This window comes from Chiloscyllium plagiosum, chromosome 33 (assembly GCF_004010195.1).
Source record: "Chiloscyllium plagiosum isolate BGI_BamShark_2017 chromosome 33, ASM401019v2, whole genome shotgun sequence".
Lineage (NCBI taxonomy): Eukaryota > Metazoa > Chordata > Chondrichthyes > Orectolobiformes > Hemiscylliidae > Chiloscyllium > Chiloscyllium plagiosum.
Window position 1 is genome coordinate 5,553,952 of NC_057742.1, and position 19,743 is coordinate 5,573,694.

General features: G+C 45.5%; 1 protein-coding gene across 1 annotated transcript in view; it reads right to left on the reverse strand.

Annotated features, from left to right (window-relative positions):
* The window catches only part of LOC122539627 (SRC kinase signaling inhibitor 1-like), a 523,191-nt gene that overhangs the window by 287,505 nt on the left and 215,943 nt on the right, over positions 1–19,743 (reverse strand). Inside the window, exon 4 of the mRNA XM_043674625.1 lies at positions 18,904–19,187. Within this exon, the coding sequence (XP_043530560.1) occupies positions 18,904–19,187 (284 nt within the window). The remainder of the gene's footprint in view (positions 1–18,903; positions 19,188–19,743) is intronic.

The following is a 19,743-nucleotide window of genomic DNA, read 5'->3' on the forward strand; positions in this document are numbered from 1 at the left end:
CACACACACACAGACAGACACACACACAGACAGACACACACACAAACACATATTACAATGCTTTTCCCTTGACCTCAGCACTAAAGCCTGCCCCTTTAGCTGCCGTGACCTCAGTCTCCCTACAGTCCTCCTATTCTTTCCTCTTTTAATAGTATGGTATTGCTGTTCTCGTGTTACTGAGCAAATGACCTGGAGGCAAGAGCTTTTTTTAAGTCCACATTATTTGACTTGTTCAAATCTGATGGAATTTAATTTCAGCTCTTTTTTATTCATTTGGAGAATGTGGGCTTTCCTGGGTGAGGGGCATGTTTTTTTTTTTATCAATTCCGAGTTAATTAAATAAATCTAGACAAAGCAGCCAGTGTTGGCAAGAAAATGAAATGACTGGATTGTCAAGAAACCCCACACCGATCATAAATGTCCTTTCGAGAAGGACATCCGTGGAGAGTCTGACCTCCATGTGACTCCAGTCCCATATCAATGTAGCTGACCATTCAATGCCTGCTGCAATGGCTTTAGTTGTAAAAGAGAATCTCACTGTGAGGGGGCCTTCACCAGAAGAGCAGCAGCAGTTCAAGAAGGTGGCTTTAGTGATTGGAACAGGCTCAGACAGGTGGACCTCATAGAATATGATGAACAGCCCCAATCAGGGAGCCCTGGGTGACAGATATAAAGAGGAGTGTCAGACATCCTGTTCACTCTGAGAGCTGGCTCTGAGGGAGCTGGGTCAGTGTCAGGGACTTGAGGACGGGATACTGGTCTCTGTGTAGCTACTTCAGCCACCAACTTCTCAAGGTCAATTCTGGATCAGCCTATTACACTCCCGAGGGGGTGAATGGCCTGCTCTGTGATATAACACTCTGTAATTGAATTGCTCTGAGCCCTGCCACCTATGCTCAAATCCTGAGAATGCAGTTTAAAAATCAGTCTTTCATTCTATGACTTTCAGTCCACTGGCTGATCTGCTGAATCTAAACATTGTGTTATTGGAAACTTGTATCGTTTTGACCAGAGAGTGAAAATATACATCTCGATGAAATCTACCCTCCACACTTGGCCAAAGAGACACCATGTCAACGGAAAACCCATAACGTGCCTTTTATTAGTTCATGCTGGATATGTGATATCCTTCAAGTACTGACTGAGTAAAGACAATGCCACATTTTACACTTTGCCTCAAACTCCCTGGACATTAAACTCTCAAAGTCAGCTTCAGGGCACCGCCCTAGGCCATTTGTCCCTCTCTAAACCAAGATCAACACGGAGAAAGATTCTAGCCACAGGATCCTTCATAGAGGAACAGCGCGGCCTCTGTTCAGCTTTCTAAGCTGAACATCCCCTTGGCATTGCCAACGCTTCTACATCGCGTAGTTTTTGTTCATTCATTCAACTCTCTCTTCCTCTTCACAGTCTCCATCCTTTCTCTCTTCCTAATGTTTTCACCTCACGGACCTTTATCCCTTTTCCTGTTCCCCACCACAGTCTCACTCCACCTCCCATTCCCCAGTTTCACCTCTTCATTGAATTTCCCGATGATCTGGGAACAGGATGAGGCTGATCATCTCTTTGAGCTCCTTCCTCTATTTAATTAGACGGTGGCTGATGTAAACATGATATCTTCATCTACTTGAAATACAAGCACAATGGGTCAAATGGTCTCTTACTGCCCCATAACAATTCTGTGATTCTGAGAGACTTGCTTTGGTTTCATAACCATTATTTTCTTCACATAAAATCCATTCAGATTTTTTAAAAAGTTCAATTGACCCTTTTGTCTCAATAGCTTTCGATGGGTCAGAGCTGCAGGTTTTTACTATCTCTTGTAGTCATAGAGTCGTTTCCTGAGATCACACTGAACAGCCTAGGAACAGGGCTGGCCCCTTCAGATTTTCAATGTCTGAGCTCCATCTTCCTGCCTTGTTCCACCCCAGCCCAATTAAAAACCTACCCATCCTAGTCACAAACTCTCAAACTGGTTTAGCAGTCAGTTTCTGAGGGTAGAAAGATCTAGATTTCCACCTGAAAAACTGCTTTCTGATTTCACTCTGGGGTAAAATCATGTCCTTTATTCTTAACCCAACCCCTCTCCAGTGAAAATGGTCTTCTCCAGATCAAGCCGATTAAATCCCTTCAACACTCTGCAGACTTCCTCAGGTAATTCACTCCTCAATCTGCTACACTCAGAAGAAATACAAGCCAGAGCAAACTGCCTTCATAATATACCCCTTCAAACCCTTCCACCCTCGTCGCCCACCCCATCTGGCTGACCTTAATAATGCCCTAGGATTTGACTCCTGGTTTGCATTAAAATAATTCCCATTACTTTTGATAAATGAGAGGTTTGCGCAAATCTCCAAAGCCCCTTCCTGACACAGTTTGGCCCTTAGGTTCGTGTTGCTGGTACATCAACAATCCATTCAGCATCTAAATAAACATTACTGTGATCGACAAGATATAGTTAGGTTGGGAGCCCTTGACATTCAAGCTTTCGTACAGATCTATTCAATAGCCCATGCTCTATTTTTACCCTGTTGTCTGACGGACTATCTCAGCAGGATCAAGACAACTAAAGAAATCTGATCTCCGTGCCCATCTTTTATGAACACGTGCTTTTCTCAAACAAGATGTGGAGGTGCCGGTGTTGGACTGGGGAGGACAAAGTTAAATATCGCACAATACCAGGTTATAGCCCAACAGGTTGGAGTATAACCTGGTGTTGTGCGATTTTTTAACTTTCTCAAACAGGGGGGAGTTTTTGCTACTGCTGTTTTAAACTAATGTGGCAGGGGGCTGGGAACTGGAGACCGTAAGAATCATGAAGATAGCATTACTAAGGGGAAGAGTAGGCAGAGAGCAGATGAAGGCTGAAAATGTGTTGCTGGAAAAGCGCAGCAGGTCAGGCAGCATCCAGGGAACAGGAGAATCGACGTTTCGGGCATAAGCCTTTCTTCAGGAATGAGGAAAGTGTGTCCAGCAGGCTAAGATAAAAGGTAGGGAGGAGGGACTTGGGGGAGGGGTGTCGGAAATGCGATAGGTGGAAAGAGGTCAAGGTGAGGGTGATAGGTCAGACTGGGTGGGGGCGGAGAGGTCAGGAAGAAGATTGCAGGTCAAGAAGGCGGTGCTGAGTCTGAGGATTGGGACTGAGAAAATGTGTGAGTCGCTCTTCCTCCAGGAAATGACGAAGGATGATCCAATGATAAAATAAAGAGCGGAGGATCCGGAGGGAGGTCATTTCCGCCACCTCCAAACGGACCCCACCACCAAAGATATATTTCCCTCCCCACCTCTATCAGCGTACCGGAAAGACCACTCCCTCCGTGACTCCCTCGTCAGGTCAACACCCCCCACCAACCCAACTTCCACTCTCGGCACCTTCCCCTGCAACCGCAAAAAATGCAAAACTTGCGCCCACACCTCCCCCCTCACTTCCCTCCAAGGCCCCAAGGGATCCTTCAATATCCATCAGAAATTCACCTGCACCTCCACACACATCATTTACTGCATCTGCTGCACCCAATGTGGCCTCCTGAAGAAGGGCTTATGCCCAAAATGTCGATTCTCCTTCTCCTTTGAAGCTGCCTGACCTGTTGAAGGCAAAGGATAGGAAGGGCAAGATTTGTGAACCGTGGATGACAGGAGAAATTGTACGACTAGCTAAGAGGAAAAGGGAAGTTGACATAACGTCTAGGCAGCTAAGAACAGAACGGGCCCTGGAGGAATATTGGAAGAGTAGGACCAGTCTTAAACAAGGATTCAAGCGGGTTAAAAGGGGTTGTGAAATAGCTTTAGCGAGCAATATTAAGGAGAATCCCAAGCATTTTATTTTTATATAAGAAGCAAGTGGGTAACTAGAGAAAGGATTGGTCCACTAAAGGATAATGAAGGAAGGCTGTGTGTCAAACCTGAGAGAATGGGTGAGATTCTAAATGACTACTTTGCATCAATGTTCACTGAGGAGAGGAACATGATGAATGGTGAGATTAGAGATAGAAGTTTGTTTAGTCTAGATCATGTTGACATAAGTAGGGAAGATGTGTTGGGTAGGCTAGAGGTTATTAAGGTGGACAAATCCCCAGAACTGGATGGGATCTATCTCAGGTTGCTGAGGGAGGTGAGAGAGGAAATAGCTGAGGTCCTGACAGATATCGTTGTTGCATCCTTAAACACAAGTGAGGTGCCGGATGACTGGAAGGTTGCTCATGTTGTCCCCCTGTACAAGAAGGGTAGAAGGGATATTCCGGGTAACTACAGACCAGTGAGCCTGACGTCAGTGGTGGGAAAGTTGCTGGAGAAGATATGGAGGGATAGAATCTATTTATATTTAGAAAAGAATGGGCTTATCAGTGATAGGAACATGGTTTTGTGCAGGGGGAGATCGTGCCATGCCAACTTAATAGAGTTGTTCGAGGAATTGAGCAAGTTGATAGATGAAGGAAGGGCTGGAGATGTCATATACATGGACTTTAGTAAGGAGAACATACGTGCACAAGAGAGACAGTGCATGTGTGTGAGAGACAGCATGTGTGAATATGCAAAAAACTGTGTACATGCAAGCGATAGACTTTGCTGCCTGCGTGCGAGAAAGTGTCTTTGCATGTGAATGAGACAGCAAGATACTGTACATGCGTGAATGAGATTGTGCATGCACGAGAGAGAAGTTTGTGCCTGTGTAAGGGAAAGTGTTTGAGTGAGCACGAGAGACAGACTTTGTGCATGGTGAGAAAGAGGGAAATAGGGAATGCGCATGAGAGCGAGAGAAACGGTGCATGCATGTGCTGGAGGGAGAGAGAGGCATATAGTATGCTTGCCTTCATCGGACGGGGTATTGAGTATAAGAGCTGGAAAGTCATATTAAGATTGTATAAGACATTGGTTCGGTCGCATTTGAAGTACTGTGTACCGTTCTGGTCGCCACATTACCAAAAGGATGTGGACGCTTTGGAGACGGTGCAGAGAAGGTTTATGAGGATGTTGCCTGGTATGGAAGGTGCTAGCTATGAAGAGAGGTTGAGTAGGTTAGGATTGTTTTCATTAGAAAAAAGGAGATTGAGTTCTACAAAACCATGAAGGGTATAGACAGGGTGGATATAGATAAGCTTTTTCCAGGGTGAGGGATTCAATAACGAGAGGTCATGCTTTCAAGGTGAGAGGTGAAAAGTTTAAGGGGGATACACGCGGGAAATACTTTACACAGAGGGGGATAGGTGCCTGGAACGCGTTGCCAGCTGTGGAGCTAGAGGCAGGCCCGGTAGATTCATTTAAGATACATCTGGACAGATGCATGAGTAGGTGGGGAGTAGCGGGATACAGACACTTAGGAATTGGGCGACAGGTTTAGACAGTAGATTTGGATCGGCTCAGGCTTGGAGGGTCAAAGGGCCTGTTCCTGCGCTGTACATTTTCTTTATTCTTTGTTCAAGGTCCTGTTTTAGGGGATCTCGGACATTGAAACCGTACTCTCTGGAAAGCTATAGAGGCTGTGTTTAGAATCAGTTCCCTCGATGGAAAGACACTGATTCTGTGCAGATATTCCTGACTGTAACAACTCACACGGCCCATTTCTGATGACAGTTTACACTAATGAGACTTCTATCCCTGGAGTGTGTTAGGAGATGATCTAATTGAGGCGTTTAAGATGATTTAAAATGTTGACAGAGCAGACAGTGAGAAAATATTTCCTTTGTAAATCCAGGACATTGGGCACAGCCTTTGAATCTAACGTGGGCAGTTATAGGGTGATGTTAAGGAGTATTTCCTTACACAAAGGGAAATCTGGAACTCACTCTGAGCTAAATTACTGTTGGGTGGGGGAGAGTCCACTTTAATTCCAAACTGGGATTAATAGATTTTTGTTAAGGTAATTACATCGAAGATTACAGAACCAAAACAATACAGTGAGACACAATGATTTGAGTCTAGATGACTCATTAGTTTGCTCTCTCTCGGCCTGACCCACTGTGGTTTCCAGCACATTTTGTTTTCAGTTCAGATTCCGGAATCTGCAGTAATTTGCTCAAAGACAAACTACATCTGAGTCATATTCCAATTCAATGCCTGCTCCTATCAGTGACTTAACGCAAAATATCCCAGGATATCAAAGCTGGAAATCCTGGGTTAATGACAACCTCCAATGAGGCAAGAGACAGGTTGTTGTTTGGCTCTGGTCTATGGAACAAAAGTCAGCAAATGGATCAATCAGGATCTGCCTGATTGGCAGCATTGGCTCAAAGGGCTGAGTGGCCTCCACCTCTCCCTCTGCAATAGATTAGCCATTGGATACTATCGCTGACAGATTGGGATTTTCTCTGCATTTTGATATCGCCTTTGCACAGCCTGGTATTATTGTCAGCCTAAATATTATTAAACACTTTGTACTGAGCCAAAGCTAACATTCCACACATCTTACTTGGCAGGAAGTCTGGCCATTTTACAATGTCAAAAATGACCAGCAAAACACAATGGCAGGTGAGGTAGATGGGAGCTGAATGGAAAGTACCCTCTTTACTGCCCCAACAAGGGAGGGTGTTAAGGGGACGTGGGGAGAGTTTGGTCACATTGTTCCATCTCAGTGACATTATAATCAGAGCAGGAAGGTTTGCTCTGATTGTTTAAAGCAAAATTGTCAAACTGTTCTCACATAAATATCCATACTGTGCTTCCAGCTTCTTAAAGGCAGATGCAGTGGAAAACCATCATCCCCCACTCTCTGCTCCCATCCTCATATTCCTCCCTCACCCCGGGAAGCACTGAGGGTCAGAGGGACCCTGGTGTAGACGAGTTCCTTAAGATAGCAGGACATGTGATAAAGTCGTTACAAAGGCATATCGGATACTTGCCTTTATTAGCCGAGGAACAGAGTTTGAGAGCAGGGAGTTTATGCTGGAAATGTAGGAAACTGTAGCAGTTCTAACAGATTGACAACCACATACAGATGTGACCTCTGCGACCGGGACTGTCACTCCAGCATTGGTCTCATCAGTCACAAGCGACATTGCTTCAGGGAAGCAGGAAGCTAGAACAACGAGGATGCAACCCATGGTCAGCCATGACCGAAAAGGGGCCTCTCGTAGGAAAAGTTGGTTAGCCCACAGCTATTGTAGAGTATTGTGTGCAGTTCAGGAATCCTCATAATAGGAGAATGTGTTAGCATTGGAGAGAGTCAGAGGAAATTTACTAGGATGTTGCTAGACCGGAGAGTTTCGGTTATGAAGAGAGATTGCCTCGACTGGGGGTGATTTCCTTGCAGCAGAGGAGATTGAGAAGGGGACATGTATAGAATTATGAGGGGCATAGATAGGGTAGACAGGAAGAAATGTCTCCCCTTGATGGTGGAATCAATGACCAAATGGCATAGATTTAAAGGAAGGGGCGGGAGGTTTCGAAAGGTTTAAAGGGGTTGTGAGGAAAATCGTTTTCACCCAGAGGGGAGTGGGAATCTGAACCTCACTACCTGTCAGGACGCCAGAGGTAGACACCCTCATAATGTTTACGAGGATGTGCGCTTGTGATGCCAAGGCATAAGCCAAGTGCTGGAAAATGGGATAGAATAGTTAGGGCAGGGGTGGGGAACCTGCGGCCTTCTAGGTCATTGTGTGTGGCCTTTTGAATGAATCCAAATTTTGCAGAGCAAATCTTTTTTTTTATTGATATGTTTTTTTCATCCTTTATTATTTTTATTTTAATTTTAAAATGAATGTATTTAAAATACCAGAGAGTAAAAGAAAATTCAACAATATTGCTGCGAATCTACATTCTCCCACTTAACCAAAATCAAGATACTCTTAAGGTCACAAATGACAGATACCCATCTAGAGGATCAGCTAAAACTGCAGACCTCCGTGCTACAACCAGATATTCAAATGCTTTCCTACAAAAAGCAGTCACAACAAAGTCATTAAAAGGTTAGTTAACTTTAAAATTAACATTTTTTCTTTTTTTTAGTTAGTTATTACATAATAGTTAGATTTTTACAAAATAATTTGAATTTTGAAGAATATAATAATTGAAGTTTCTTGGATGCAGCCTTATTAGATTACAACTAACATAATGCAGCTTCCAACATGAAAAGGATCCCCACCTCTGAGTTAGAGGTTGTTTTTGACTGGCAAAGACTTAATGGGCCAAAGGGCCTTTCTCAGTGCTGGAGACCTCCTAGACTCTCAAGTATCTGACCCATGTAAGGCCACAAACTGGGGTTCCTCCTATCCCAATCATTCCATTCTCTGCTTCAGGGACGTTATTCTCATCTAGCTCATGCAGAGTCCACAATAACTAAACAAATGAGTGACAGGAAAATAAAACCTAAAGGGCTATTGTAAAAGAGCAAGGGAATGGCATTACTTGGATAACAAGTTGTAAGTTCGCTCACTGAGCTGGAAGGTTTGTTTTCAAATGTTTCGTCACCATGCTGGGTAACATCATCAATGAGCCCTCAATGAAGCGCTGGTATTCTATCCCGCTTTCTATTTATGTGTCTTGATCACTTATGGTGGGTGATATCATTTCTGGTTCTTTTTCTAAGAGGTTGGTAAATGGGGTCCAAATCGATGTGTTTATTGATGGAGTTCTGGTCAGAATGCCAGGCCTTTAGAAATTCCCGTGCGTGTCTCTGTTTAGCCTGTCCCAGGATGGGTGTGTTGTCCCAGTCAAAGTGGTGTCCTTTTTCATCTGTATGTAAGGGATACCAGTGAGAGTGGGTCATGTCTTTTTGTGGCTAGTTGGTATCAAAAATTGCAATTGGATAACAGTACCAAATACACCAGCACGAGGGCCAGTGGGCTGAATGGCCTCCTTCTCTTATGCTGCATAGTGGAGTTATTCTTATATTTGATATCAGGTCTTCAGCGTACAGCACATGATTTTCACGTCTCCTCCCCCGCTTTCCCTTTCTCACTCAGCAGGGAGGGCAGCTTCTGACTTCACACTGCAAACGACAGCCCAAAACCTGACTGTGACTACGTCATCATGAACTGCTTACAGCCACCGTGCACCAGTGGGAACTCTGCATCTGTTTGCAAGGGCTGAGACTGTCTGCTCGCTGAATATATCACCCACCTGGCAGCTGAGAGATCTCCTTTACCAATCCCACTGGAGGGGGTGGGGGGCAGGGGTTCCAGGAATCACACCTGTGCGGCACAGATGCCAGGTGAAGATACGTGAGGCCGCACTTTATTCTCGGAGTCAGGCACACACGCATTTCGCACAGGGAGCTGTGTGATAATCACATCGCTCGGCATTCACTATACAAGGTGCTCAAATACCATCAACAGGGTGAAAGGAGTTGCCAATATTTCAATGTCACATGAAGTGGTACATAGGTTCTTGTCTCCTGAGCCAATTTATACCATTTGCTTCAGTATCATCTCGAGTTACACCCAAATAAAACCTGTCTGCCTTGGCTCACTTGGCAGCCTCTGACTCAACAGATTGTCAGTTGACTGAAGGGACCAAGCCCACCCTCTGGGTGTAGGACTGAGGAAGTGCTGCTCTGTCAGCGTTACTGCTTTTTTCAGATGAGATGTTAAATCCAGGTTTCTGCCTTCCTTTCTAGGAAGATCCCAGCGTATTTATTTGCTGGTGTTTTGTGCAATAATTATCTCCCAACGCAAAAGCAGTCTGGTCACCATCGGATTGCCATGTATGGGATATTGCTGTGTGCAAATTGGTTCCTCTGTTCTATGTTACAACAGTGACTATCCTTCAAAAGGTATTCCCATTGGTTGGAGAGTTTTCTGGAACATGCAAAGGCCAGGAAAATTGCTCTATCAACACTTGGCGTGTGCCTCAGCCTCTGTGTAACCTGGGGATGGGAGACTGCTGTTGAGCACGGGAAATGGGGGCTTGTTCCAGAGGGAGAGGGAGGGCAGGGAAAGAAAGAAAAGTTCAGCATCTTGGAAATTGTTTAAACGGCAGGATCTTTACAAACCAAACATTGAACTTCTCATGAGTTTCGTGTTGGCAGAAATAATCATGGGCCACAGCCACCAACACAACATTACACAAAGATTTTAAGAATCATAGAATCCCTATAGATTAGATTACCTACATTAGATTAGATTACCTACAGTGTGGAAACAGGCCCTTCAGCCCAACAAGTCCACACCGACCCTCTGAAGAGTAACCCACCCAGAGCCATTCCCCTGTGACTAATGCACCTAACACTATGGACAATTTAGCATGGCCAATTCACCTGACCTGCACATCTTTGGACTGTGGGAGGAAACCGGAGCACCCGGAGGAAACCCACGCAGACACGGGGAGAGTGTGCAAACTCCATACAGACAGCCACACGAGGCTGGAAGCATGTCATTTGGCTCATCGAGTCCACATCGACCCTTCAAAGAGCATCCCACCCAGACGCCATTCCTGTAGCCATGTATTTCCTACGGCTAACCCATCTCGCCCGCACATCCCTGGACTGTGGGAGCAAACCGGATGAATCCCACACAAACACAGGAAGAATATCTGTGTAGAGTTTGCACAGTCACTGGAGGCTGGAATCGAACCTGAATCCCAGGCGCTGTGAGGCAGCAGTGCTCGTTCCTGAGCTACATTTAAGGGACCTTACAGCTGTCCGCATACAGTCCAAACTGCATGGGTCATCGCTGCTTCAGGACTTGTCACTCCAACATCGCATTTCATGGCCTACAATTTGGGAAGCTCTGAACTGTATAAAGGAAGTTAGTTCTTTCTTTTAACTTAAAGCATGCTCAACTCTCGCTTTGTTTCTTAAGTACTTCAATGAGTGGGGGCATGTGGGATGAGAGGTGAGAACAATTCTGGCTTCACCCATGACCCACAAGAACAGAGAAGCCAGTCGATATCACTCAATGGTCTTGCAGGACATGAATGAACCCTGGGTGGGTTTTTATTCTGCTCTTCTTGCAGTGTTAGGGTTAGTACTCAGCTAGGACAAAGTGAGCACTGCAGATGCTGGAGATCAGAGTCCAGAGTGTGGTGCTGGAAAAGCACAACAGGTCAGGCAGCATCCGAGGAGCAGGAGAATCGACTTTTCGGGCATTCCTGATGAACAGCTTACACCCGAAGTGTCGATTCTCCTGCTCCTTGGATACTGCCTGACCTGCTGTGCTTTTCCGGCACTACACTCTCGACTTAGTACTCAGCTATTTCACTCTTACCTCCAGTTAGCTAAAGTCAGCCAAGTGATGTTAGAATAGGAAAAAAGGTCAGCACAACATCGAGGGCTGAAAGGCCTGTACTGTGCTGTACTGGTCTATGTTCTATGTTATCATGGGCTGTATATGGCTGTTCCCCAGCTGATAGGTAAGGTAGGTAAAGGAGAGCATGAACCCACCAGTGAAAGAACTAACATTCTCTTTAAAGAAAGAACTTCAAAGCAAAAGCCACCACATGCAAATCAATAAGTTGCATTGTAGGGTCGATAGCCAGAGACTTTTCCCAAGGGCAGGATTGACTGGTACGAGGGGTCACAGTTGTAAGGTATTAGGAGAAAGGTATAGAGGAGATGTCAGAGGAAGGTTCTTTACACAGAGAGTTGTGAATGCATGGAATGCGTTGCCAGCGGTGGTGGTGGAGGCAGAGTCATTGGGGACATTTAAGCAACTGCTGGACATGCACATGGATAGCAGTGAGTTGAGGGGTGCACAGGTTGGGTTATTTTATTTTACATTAGGATTAATCCTTGGCACAACATCATGGGCCAAACGTCCTGTTCTGCGCTGTACTTTTCTATGTTCTATGTAGTGTCACTGAGAGAGGAGATGTCAAGCTGCATGCTACCTTCTCACATCAGATCAAATATTAATAATGAACCTGCTGGAAGATGCCATTCAGGTCTGTTGCCATCGACGCTAAAAATGGCAGCATCTCAAAAAAAATGACATACATTTGTATAGCACCGTTGGGATGTTTCAAAGCACGATGCAGCCACTGAAATGCTGATGAAATGCAATCACCATGTTAATGCAAGAAGCACAGCAAGCAGCCACAAACACGGTCACCTTCTCTCAGTGCTATTGGTTAAGAAATAAATATTGAGCAGGACAGTGGGGAGAGCTCACTGCCTTTTTAAATTTATTCAGTGGATGTGAATGTTGCTGGTTGCATTGCTTGCCTGTCCCTGGTTGTCCTTGAGAAGGTGGGGGTGAGCTGCCTTCTTGAACTTCTGCATGTAGACCCACAATGCCTTTAGGGGGCGTTCCAGGATTTTGATCTAGCGAAACTGAAGGAACGATGATAGATTTCCAAGGATTGAGGGCAACATGCAGATCGTGGTGTTCCCATGTAGCTGCTGCCCTTGTCATTCTCAATGACAGTGGTTATGGGTTTGGAAGGCACTGTCTAAGGAGTCCTGGTGAATTTCTACAGTACATCTTGTGGATGGTACATGTTGTTGCTACTGAGTACATGGTGGAAGGACTGAATGTCTGTGGATGCTGTGTCAATCAAGCTGCTTTGCCCTGAATAGTATGAAGCTTCTCAAGTGTTGTTGGGGCTTCCCCCATCTAGGCAAGTGGGGAGTATTCCATCACACTCCTGACTTGTGCCTTGTAGATGGTGGACAGGCTTTGGGGAGTCAGAAGGTGAGTTACTCACCGCAGGATTCCTAGCCTCTGACCTGCCCTTGTAGCCACAGTGTTTATATGGTGAGTCCAGCTGAGTTTCTCATCAATGGTATTACCCAGGATATTGATAGCCAGGGATAAGCAGTGATGATGCCATTGACTATCAAAGGGTGGTGATGAGATTGTCTCTTCTTGGAGATAGTCATAGTCTGACATTTGTGTGGCACAAATGTTACCTGCCACTTGTCAGCCCAAACCTGGATATTGTCCAGATCTTCCTGCATTTGAACATGGGCTGCTTCAGTATCTGAGGAGTCAGAAATGGTGCAGCCATCAGTGAAAATCCTCACTTCTGACCTTACAATGGAGTTAAGGTCATTGACCAAAAGGCAGAAAATGTTTGGGTCTCGGACACTCCCCTGAGGAACTCCTGTAGAGATGACCTCGAGCTGAGATGATTGACCTCCAACAACCACACCTATCTTGCTCGGTGCCAGGTCTGACTCCAACCAGAGGAGAGATTTCCCTGATTCCAATTGAATTTATTGTATCATCGATGCCCTACTGGTCAAATGGACCTTGGCGTTAAGGACAGTCACTCTCTCATTTGAAATTTTGCCAAGCAATCTTTTATATCAAGCTTGCAGAGGAAATGGAGTCTCAGGTATTATCTCAGCAGTATCCTCCCCCAACAGAAAGATTTGAGGGTAACAAAGCCAGCACTTGCTGGAGAGACACCATTGACATGATGGAGTCATAGCAATGTACAGCACAGATACAGACCCTTCATTTCAATTTGTCCATGCTGACCTCACCTAATCTGGTCCTACTTGCCTGCATTTTGCCCATATTCCTCTAAACCTTTCCTATTCATGTACCCATCAAGATGCCTTTGTAATTGTACCAGCCTCTACCACTTCCTCTGGCAGCTCATTCCATACACGTATGATGTTCTAATTTCACTGCTAATGAGATCCTCAAGGATAGGACTGGCCTTGACATTCCCAGGAAACTGCTGTCTCTATTGAGTGCTGTGTCTCAGTATCTTTAGAGGAGGTTACAGTAAGGTGGCCCCTTTTGTAAAAATAAAACTTGTATTGATAGAACAGCGTTACTATGGTAAAGCAGTTCACAGGATGGGATCTAGATTGTAGTTCCTTCACCGTCACTGAGTCGAAATTCTGGAACTGCCTTCCGAACAGCACAGTGAGTGCCCCTACGCCCCATGGACTGCAGCAGTTCAAGAAGGCAACTCTCCACCATCACCTTCCCCAGGGCATGTAGACAGGGCAGCACGGTGGCTCAGTGGTTAGCACTGCTGCTTCACTGTGCCAGGGACCCTGGTTCAATTCCAGCCTCGGGTGACTGTATTGGTGGAGTTTGCACATTCTCCCTGTGTCTGCGTGGGTTTCCTCTGGGTCCTCCGGTTTCTTCCCACTGTCCAAAGCTGTCTAGATTAGGGTGAATTGGCCATGTTAATTTGCCCACAGTGTCACAGGGATGTGTAGGCTAGGTGCATTAGTCAAGAGTAAATGAGAGTAATAGGGGAGGGGATCTGGGTGGGATACTCTTTGGAGGGTCAGTGTGGACTTGTTAGGCCATAGGGCCTGTTTCCACACTGTGGGGATTCTATGATAGGAACAATAAATGCAGACCTAGCCAGTGGCACCCATATCCTGTGAATGAATTTAAGAAAAGGAATACAATTCAGCAATTTGACCCTAAGCCATTAAAGACCGCAGCTTAGTCAGAGCGGTAAATTTTAAGGGACACTTTCAAGGGGGAAAGAGAGGTAGAGGATGGTGAAATTTAGACAGAGTTGCAGAACTCAGGGCTGGTATGAAATCCTGAAGGTTCCTGACAGGGTGAGGTGTAAGATAATCTAAAACATTGGGGCAACTTTTGAAAATCAGGGTTGCTCATTTGAAACAGAAATTAGTTAAAAAAAATTTCTCCCAATGAGTCTTGAATCTTTGGAACTATCTTTCTGTAAAGATGGTGGATGCAGAATCTTTGACTAGTCTTGTCAGCGAGCGGTTGCCGGCTTATCAGAGATGTGTGGCAGTGTGGATTTGAGGCTACAATTAGTTTGGCCATGACCTTAATCAATGGCAGCAAGGGATGGAGGGGCTGAATGGCTTGTTTCTGCTTGAAATGTTTGTACATACAGCTGAAGACATGACCGCCCACGGTGGAGTGATTAAAGAGATGAACAAGAGGCTAGAATTGCAGAAGCACAGATATCTCGAGGGCTGTGGAACTGAAGGGGTTTGAGGCAGAGGGAGGGGTGAGGTCGGGAACGGATTCAGGAACATCGATGAGGGTGTTACTGCGAAGGTTAACGACATCACTCAGGGAAAAGGACACAAGCACGAGAAACGTCACAAACCCTCACATTGATTACCACTTTGTTACATGGACTATGTCAACTAATCGGTTAGGCAATCGAGATGAAACAAGATTAAGTTTGTGTGTAAAGTTCAATGTTTGTAAAATGAATGCTCTGATAGAAACTGAGAAAATAGGGGCAGGAGTAGGCCATTCAGCCCATAAAGCCAGCTCTAGCATTCAGTACAATCATGGCTGATCCTGGATCTCACTGCCATAATCCCATCTTCTCTCCATATCCCGATCTTCTCTCCATACCCTTTCATGCCTTTACTATTTATATCTATTTAATGTCTGATTTAATCAAAATATTCTGAGTGGGCTATTACCTGTATCAGACTGAAGATGTTGGTAGAACTGAAGATTTCTTAAGGTGCCTCCATGACCTTGCCCCCATTGACTTTGTAAATAATTTCCTCATCTCCTGACCCCACATTGTCAATTATCAAACTCCAAATCTCTTACAATTCTCAATCTGCGCTATCCAGTCACTACCCAGATCTCCAGCCTGGATACTGTTGTTGAACAGAGAGACCAGGGGTTCAGGTATATAATTCTTTGAAGTTTGCGTCACATATAGACAGGGTGGGTAAGAAGGTGTTTAGCATGCTTGTCTTCATTGCTCAGTCCTTTGAATATAGGAGTTGGGAAGTCACGTTGAGGCTATAGAGGACATTAGTGAGGCCTCTTCTGGAATATGGTGTCCAGTTTTGGTCTCCCTGTTATAGGAAGGATATTATTAAGCTGGAGAGGGTTCAGAAGAGATTTACCAGGATGTTGCAGGAATAGAAGGTCTGAGTTATAAGGAGAGGCTGGATAGACTGGGACTTTTTTCACTGGAGTGTAGGAGGTTGAGGGTTGACCTTATTGAAGTTTATAAAATCATGAGGGGTATAGGTAAAGTGAATGGCAGGTGTCTTTTCTCTAGGGTGGCAAATTTCAAGGCAAGGAGGGGTATTTTTAAAGTGAGAAAGATTTAAAAAGACAGGGGGGTAACTTTGTTACACAGAGTGGTTCATGTGTGGAATAACTTCCAGAGGGAGTGGTGGATGCAGACACAGTTACAAAGTTTAAAAGACATTTGTATAAATACATGAATAGGAAAGGTTTGGAGAGATATGAGACTGACAAATGAGGAAAGACTGGATTGACTGGGCTTGTATTTGCTGGAATTTAGAAGAATCGGGGGGGAGTCTCATAGAAACCTATAAAATCCTGATAGGACTGGACAGGCTAGATGTGTGAAGAATGTTCCTGATGTTGGGGAAGTCCAGAATTAGAGGGTCACAGTGTAAACATAAGGGATGAGCCATTCAGGACTGAGATGAGGAAGAATTTCTCCATTCGGAGAGTTGGGAACCTGTGGTGCCAGTTCATTAGATAGATTCAAGAGAGAGCTGGACATGGCCCTTACAGCTAAAGGGATCAAGGGGTATGGAGAGAAAGCGGGAGTGGGATACTGAGATTGCATGATCAAATTGAATGGTGGTGCAGGTTTGAAGGGCCGAATAGCCTACTCCTGCACCTATTTTCTATGTTGCTATGTAATTGGGACTAGTTTAGTTTGGGATTATGGTAAGCATGGAGTGTTTGGACCGAAGGGTCTATTTCCATGCTGTATGATTCTATGGCTCTTGTAGTTGATTCTTACCTGCCCTCTGGGCAATTAGGGATGGGCAATAAACACTGGCCCAGCCAGCGATGCCCACATCTTGTGAATGTTTATTTTAAAATCTCCAATCCTATCACAGCTCCAGTTTTGAATCAGTGGTGTCAGTTTTTCAGACCCTGCCCGCTGCTATGGCCCTAATCCAAGTCATCCATGTGGCCACCATCACCCTCCAACATCTCTCCTCCATTATCCAGTGCAGTGTGACTGATCTCACCTGGGTCCCACTCTTAACCAATCAGAGCCGAAACTTCTCCCACAGTGGCTTCTCTTCCAACCCCTCCCTCATTACCTCTGGAGCTCCCAACCATTCACCCTTGGCCTATTCCACTTTCTTATATATGTAACCTCCCTACTTCAGCAACACATTAATGGCACCCGGCTCTCACCAACCAACCTCGCTCCCAGACACACCACCACCTGATATTTCATCTTGGATGAGCTGTTCCATCCGGTAAAACATTGAAAAGGCCAAAAGCATAGTCTTCAGCCTCTGACTCAAACTCTATACCTTCACCACCAATTAAGAAAGAGTTGGATAGAGCTCTCAAAGATTGTGGAATCAAGGGTTATGGAGATAAGGCAGGAACAGGATACTGATTAAGGATGATCAGCCATGATCATATTGAATGGTGGTGCAGGCTCGAAGGGCAGAATGGCCTACTCCTGCACCTATTGTCTATTGTCTATTGTCAATTCTAGCACATCTCCAAGTAATGTCCCTGACCTCTGTTTGGCTCCAGACTGGTACCGTCAACAAATCAAAATCTGCTACATAACACGGTCTTTTCTGAACCCCCTCAGCTCAGCTCATCTGGAAACCCTTGTCCGTATAGCTCTTACTTGAATTTTCCCCTGGTCAACTTTCTCTGTAAACCCTAGCTCGCTTAGACCTCTGATGCCCATATCCTATCCTGCACCCATCAGTGCTGTCCTTCCTGAACTACATTGGTTTTACTCAACTGAAATTTAAAATTTCAATCCTCATGTGTAACTTCCCTCCAGTTGGGGAGACTGGGTGCCTCCTAGCAGAGCGCTTTAGGGAACATCTCCGGGACACCCGCACCAATCAACCACACCGCCCCGTGGCCCAACATTTCAACTCCCCCTCCCACTCTGCCGAGGACATGGAGGTCCTGGGCCACCTTCACCGCCGCTCACTGCCTTTATTCCTGATGAAGGGCTTTTGCCCGAAACGTTGATTTCGCTGCTTCTTGGATGCTGCCTGAACTGCTGTGCTCTTTCAGCACCACTAATCCAGAATTCCCTCCAACACCTGACTGTCCCTGAAAACTCTCCAGAACCCTTCCATCCATCACCTCTGGCCTTTATGCATCAAATGTTGCCAATAGTGACCATACTTTCAGCCAGAGCCTGGGACTCTCTCTCTCCTTGCCCCTTCTTTCCCTCTTAATCAATCTTTTAGCATTGCCATCAGAGACAATAGCTGAATCCTTCATTAAAATGATGGGCATGTAATAAACCTGTTGGTATTGGGGATACTTTCATTCAGAGGAAGTTTGCTGATGGTTAAGGAGAGCAAACCATAAAAGGTGGGTTTGATGACAAGAATTGAGCAATTATCATTACAGAGCCTTGCAGTCACCCTTATACACATCCCTTTGGCTCTGTTATATCAAATCAGGCCTATCATTTGCACTTAGTAAAGTTTCTCAACGTTGGATGCTTGAGAATTTTTATTTTTGTCTGTAAAAAGGACTATAGCACGTAAAGCCTGAGTCACAAGCAGCTCTGACTTAGCATCAACAGGATTATATAGTCTGATCCAACAATGGATCCTGATATGTTCAACAAGGCCTGATTTCACCAACTTGCTAATGAGTGAGGAATTAGCACCCAGCTGTTTAGCATTTTTGTGTTCTGAGGTCATGGGTACAATGAACCAGCTCACTCTTTGCTGAAGACATTTCAGATCGAGCTCGAACAGTATGAGGCAGAGAGAGCAGCGCTTATCCCTTAAGTCTGAGTTAAATGTAAATTCCAGATGAAAGGACAGAGTGTTAACTTGCTGGAGCTACCCTGGCTTAAAATGCACCCAAAGCTAGTTCTGAAGAAGAATCACCTGACCCAAAATGCTAACCCTGATTTCTCTCAACTTTTGCTGCCAGAGCTTGCTGAGCTTTTCCAGCAATTGCTGCCTTTGTTTACAATGCAGCAATCTGCCTTTGAGTCACAACATTCGGTTTTGCTTCACTTCTTAAATTGGCTGCATATGACCTCTGGGAATTCAATGTGAGATGTTGGGTTTTACACAATGGGGAATGAGTATTAGTGTTGTACCTGTTCGCGAAGCCGTTCCTGCTGCCCACGGATGGCTGTGGCGTGGTGAGGATATTTGTGCTTCAAGTGGTCCAGGAAAGCCTCCCTCTTCCTTTCCATGTCCGACTTCTGCATGCCGGTGAGAGCCTCCAGGCTTTGTGCCGCGATTACCGTATGCCGCCTCTCCGAGGTATGAACCAGGCCCACGTTGGAAAAGCGTCGGGTTCCATTCCCCAGGGTCCTGTACTCCCTGGGGTATTCCGCATCATCTGCAGAGATCATGTGTGAGCTGGATTTATCTGAATCTAGAGGAGAGTAAGAGGACAGGTGTAAGTAAGGCTCACATTGTCACCCTCATCTCATTCAACCTCAGCTGAAGGATCGTGTCCGTGTCTGGTCACCAGACGGTAGGTGGGAGGTTAGTGAAGGTTCAAGAGACAGTGTGGAGGCATCGACAGGAAAGGATGGCACGGTGGCTCAGTGGTTAGCACTGCTGCCTCATAGCACCAGGGTCCCAGGTTCAATTCCAGCCTCGGGGGACTGTCCATATGTGTGTGAGCATTCTCCCTGTTTGCATGGGTTTCCTCCCACAGTCCAAGGATGTGCAGGTGAGGTGGATTGGCTGTGCTAAATTGCCCATAGTGTCCAGGCTAGGTGGGTTAGCCATGGGAAATGGATGGATGAGAATAGAATAGTGTAGGTAAGATGGGCTTCAGATTGGTTCCACAGGTCGGTGCAACATTGAGGGCTGAAGGGCCTGTACTGCGCTGTCAGGTTCTATGAAATGCAGGGCTGGTGGAATGGGTCTGGGTGGGATACCCTTTGGAGGATTGCTGTGGACTTTTTCCACACTGTAGGGAT